Here is a 5,290-nt window from a genome sequence, read left to right as displayed (position 1 = left end):
ACAACATAAAACCATTAGAAAATGTGAGAAAATTCCAGACCTTGGATTGGGCAATGGTTTCTTATGTATTACATCAAAAACACAAGCAACAAAAGAAAAAAGAGATGAGTTGAACTTCTTCCAAATTACAAATTTTTGTATATCAAAGTACACTTTCAAGAAAATGAAAAGAAAAGCTTAAGAATGGGAGAAAAATATTTGCAAATCACATTTCTGATAAAGGCGTAATATGCAGGCTATATAAAGGACTCTTACAACTCAACAACAGAGAAACCCATAGACTCGTTGAAAAATGGGTAAAGTACTTGAACAGACATTTCTCCAAAGACGATTTACTCAAAATCAATAAGCACATGGAAGTATGCTCAAAATCATTAGGCATTAGGGAAAAATAAATCAAAACCATGAGATACCATTTCACACCCATTAGGATGGTGAAAACTAACAAATTGTGGCTAGAATGTGGATAAACGGGAACCCTTGTACATTACTGGTGGGAATGAAAAATGGAACATTTATGAAAAACAGTTTGATGTTCTTTGGGGTGCCTGGGTGGCTCAGTCGGTTAAGTGGCCTACTTTGGCTCAGGTCATGAACTCACAGTTCTTGGTTTCAAGCCCCACGTCGGGCTCTGTATTGACGGCCTTTGTCCTGACAGCTCAGAGCCTGGAGCCTGCTTCAGATTCTGTGTTTCCCTCTCTCTCTGCCCCTCTCCCACTCATGCTCTCTCTCTCTCTCTCTCTTTCTCAAAAATAAGTAAAAACATAAGAAAAATTTAAAAAAGAAGTCAGACATAAAAGATCACTTACCATATGATTCTATTTACATGAGATATCCATAACAGGTAAATTCATAGGTTATTGGTTCCCGGGGACAGGGATCCTTCATGGGTACAGGATCTTCTTTGTGAATAAAAAAAAAATTCTTTGGGAATTAAATCGAGGTGATGGTTGCAGAATATTGTTAATGTGCTAAATACTACTGAGTTGCACAACTTAAAACACTAGATTTTGTTATGCTAATCTCACATACATTAAAAAAGGCCAGGCAGAGGGAAATTAAACAGACAATAGGAGGAGAAAATAATGTGATCACAAAGGCAGAAACTGATGGAAATACCACTGAGGAATGCTGGCGGTCACCTGCAGCTGAAATACACCAGGGACGGAGTCTCCCCTAGAGACTCCCAAGACTGAGATCTTTGTTTCATCCCAGTGAAACTGATTTCCAACAACTGGCCTTCAGAACTGAGAGAAAACAAATGTGTGTGTGTTTTTTTTTTTTTTTTTTTTTTTTATTTTTTTTAACATTTTTAATTTATTTTTGGGACAGAGAGAGACAGAGCATGAACGGGGGAAGGGCAGAGAGAGAGGGAGACACAGAATCGGAAACAGGCTCCAGGCTCCGAGCCATCAGCCCGGAGCCTGACGCGGGGCTCGAACTCACGGACCGCGAGATCGTGACCTGGCTGAAGTCGGACGCTTAACCGACTGCGCCACCCAGGCGCCCCAAATGTGTGTGGTTTTAAGGCCCCAGAGTGTGGTCATTTGTTACAGCAACCATAGGAAACTAACATAAATCTTTATTATCTTTGCTGTGTTCAACCACTGGGTTTTCAATTTAACGTGTTCCTGCAGCATGAGCTAGCATGCTTTGTTGTCTGTGTTCTGTTTTTACAAACAGATGATGAGTTTTTCTGTTCGGTGTCAGTTCCTCTTCTCATGCAGTTGTTCATTCCTTTAAAATCTTTTACTGAGCCTCAGCTCTGAACTCTCAAGAGTCTTTGTTAGTGAACAAATCAGAAATTGTTCCCGGCTGCATAGAACTTTTAATCTAATAGAGAAAACAAATAAAATGAGTAAACACATAAAAATGAATAAACAATATTTTGACCACTGTTACGAAGAAGATGATAGAGATAAATATTGGTGCCCTTTTTTTCCCATGTAAATTTGTTCCTATACAGAATCACATTTCATTAGCTACTCTTGAGCTCTATGGAATAAACATTAGTCTAGACTCTGAGAATACATATCTAAATGAGATAACATCTGTGGGCTCAAAAGTCTTGCAATTCAGTGCTACAACTAAACCTATAAAAACAAAGCAATATAATTCGTAACTGTTTTAGTAGTTCTATGGAGAAGGTTGGCATTACAGATGATTGAAAGAGAGATAAGAAAAGGAGCAGAAGGGAAAGGATGCTGACATGTTTTGAGCAGCTACTCTGTTCCAGGCACTGTGCTACAGTCTGGCTCGTTCAGTACCCGTTTAATGGAAGTCTGTGAGAGAGGCAGTAGTTTCCCCACTAGAAACTCAGAACACTTACATAACTTGCCCTACATCACAAAGTTTGGTTTGGAACAGAATTCACATTGGATTTGTTCTCTCTCCGAAACGTATGCTAAGTTGGCGCTAGCCATTTTGGTTATGATTTGGAGGCTGGTGAGTTTTCAAAAGAAATCATTGTAGAATCAAGTTATGTTGGAGAAATTTGATAGTTTTCTCAGCATAAATCCTCCCCACCCCCACAACATCGTCCAGATGATCTTATGGGAAGCTCTCTGAATCTGTTAGGGTCAATAATAACTAGCTGCCTAGCAAGCAAACTGCAAACAGCAGTGACATGACCATAGACGTCTTTCGTGCTTGCATATTGTTCCATTAGTTGTTCTGGGCGAACAGAGATTCAGTTGACCTAGATTCTTTCCATTAGTGGTTTTGTCATTCTTGTGGTCTGAATCCTCTCCATCCAACTGGTAACAAAGAAAAAGAATGAACAGGACACAACCTGGGAAGTTTCATAGTCCAAACTTGGAATTAGCATATATGACCTGTACTCACATTCTGTAGTTAAGAACACAAGCACATGGTCATTACTAATTGTATGAAGGCAGAGGAATAAAGCCTATGCATTTTTCCAGGAGTAAAAAGGAAATAGTTTGGAAAAATAACTAACCAGTCTTTTCCACTGTAATGCTTATGATCATCAAATATCCATCTTATACTTCCTTCCACACAGGAAATTTATTATTCACCTCCACTAGGGAGATAACCTAATCCCAACCAACCAATATAGAAACACAATGTCCAAGAAGTTCATTCATTTTCTCCATCCAGTCCATGTGTGGCTCCTTATTGCCTAGCAACTTATGCACTAAAAAGAAAACTTAGCTTGTTCCACATTCATACCCAATAAATAATGTTGGGTCTGAGTAAAGATAACCGGGGGAAAAGAAGCCTCCATTCAGAACATACAGTAATGGAAGACAAATAGGATTTCAGTTTAGAAACCTTATGGAATTGACATTACCAAGGCCCCTGATCCTGGTGATGGGATTTATTTCTCCGTGAGACCCTGATTTTTTTTTCCTGGAGGAAACTCCATTATCCACTGTTTTCCTCAATACCTGGTCCAATTACTTAAATGTTTTTTTATTCTTTTCCATTATTTTTTCTTACCATTTCTGAAGTACATCAAGGAAAAAAAAACTATGTCCAATGCAATACTAACAAAGAAGTTTTCTTCATAAACTGCTTTGGTTAAAAAGAATTATATTTTTTCTGTATTTTGGATACCTGGATCTGTTACAAAATTAAAGAAATAAATAATATTAGAGTAAATTTTATGTTTTAATACCCTATATGGCCATGAACATTGAGTTATGGCATAGAGTAGATCTAAGTGGGATAAAGTAACTTTTGTGGATTCTACATCACTAAAAGACTAAACCTAGAGAATATTTTGCCCTCTCAACAACCTTCTTGATAGCATCTTGACCGCTTTGTTCCTCAAGCTGTTGACCACAGGGTTCAGCATGGGGATGACCATAGTATAGAACACAGATGCGATTTTGTCTGTATCCATGGAATGACTTGAACTTGGCTGTACATCTATGATGATGACTGTCCCATAAAATATGGAAACTGCAACAAGATGAGAGGCACAGGTAGATAAAGCCTTTTGGTATCCCTCACCTGACTGTATCTTCAAAACGGTAATAAATATGAACATGTAGGAAATCAAGATGACTAGAACTGCAAAAAATATATTAAAGCTTGAAATAAGAACAAGAATCAGCTCATTAGTGTCTTTATCTGAGCAAGTCAGGGTCATGACTGCTGGAATATCACAGAAAAAGTGATGGACTACATTGGACATACAGAAAGAGAGATAGAATGTGTCTCCAATGTCAATAGCAGCAGTCAGAAAAGCAAAGACATAGGAGCCTATGGCCAGACGAGCACACACACACGTTGTCATGGTGGTGGTGTAATGCAGGGGTTTGCACACTGCTGCGTAGTGGTCATAGGCCATTGAAGCTAAGAGGTAACTTTCCACAGTCGCAAAGAGAACAAAAAAGAACATCTGGGCGGCACACGCATTGTAGGAGATGACCTTGTCTCCTATAAGTAATCCAGCCATGACCTTAGGAGTGATTGTTGAGGAGTAACAAAAGTCTACCAGGGACAGGTTACTGAGAAAGAAGTACATGGGAATGTGGAGACGAGAGTCAAACAGGATCAGCACAATCACCCCCAGGTTCCCAATCAGAGTGACAAGGTAGATGAGGGTGAACATTAGAAAGAGAGAACTTGCAGCTCCGTGTTATTGGTTAGTCCCAGCAGGACAAATCCTTTCACCTCTGTATTATTCTTCATGGATGTGATTTGCATATCACAAGATGCTCTGTGGCTCTGTGGCAAAGAAAAGTAAAGGAACACAGTGATGAACAAAAACCAGTTGCACAATAATCGAAATGTACAAGCATTTTTTTTTATTAGAGCAATATTTTTGTTCTTCAATATTCTTCATTTCTAAAGCATGGGCATGGCAACACAATTTAGTGGTAACTTATCTCTAGACTAATACACTTTTGGATAGGATGGGTCCTTACAGATCATCTCCAACTTCTAGATTTTATAGATGAGTAAACTAAGTTACAGGAAAGGCTAACGAGTTGTCAAAGTTCATATGCCTGGAATCTCCTATTTCATATCTTTTAAAAAAATGTTTAATGTTTATTCAATTTTGAGAGAGAATGAGAGAGAGAAAGTGGGGGAGGGACAGAGAGAGGGGGACAGAGGATCCAAAGTGGGCTCTGTGCTGACAGCAGCAAACCTGACCTGGGGCTCGAACTCACAAACCACGAGATCATGACCTGAGCTGAAGTTGCACAATTCACAAATAAATACATAGTAGACGCAGTGGACTAAATACAGCATTAGAAGCATGTACAGTCAACAAAGCCAATTCTGAACAGAAGGTATAGCATTGGATGTAAAGTAT

The 5,290-nt window shown here is 38.9% G+C and overlaps 1 protein-coding gene across 1 annotated transcript; it reads right to left on the bottom strand.

Annotated features, from left to right (window-relative positions):
• Positions 1-3,719: 3,719 nt before the first annotated feature.
• Positions 3,720-4,683, bottom strand: LOC131488882 (olfactory receptor 5B3-like). The gene is given in 3 exon segments (XM_058690730.1): positions 3,720-3,775; positions 3,778-4,593; positions 4,596-4,683. Coding segments are annotated over 3 exon segments (954 nt in total). The 5' UTR covers positions 4,678-4,683.
• Positions 4,684-5,290: the final 607 nt, after the last annotated feature.

Source organism: Neofelis nebulosa, chromosome 10 (genome assembly GCF_028018385.1).
Source record: "Neofelis nebulosa isolate mNeoNeb1 chromosome 10, mNeoNeb1.pri, whole genome shotgun sequence".
In the NCBI taxonomy this organism is placed as follows: domain Eukaryota; kingdom Metazoa; phylum Chordata; class Mammalia; order Carnivora; family Felidae; genus Neofelis; species Neofelis nebulosa.
This window is presented reverse-complemented; position numbering and strand designations above follow the sequence as displayed.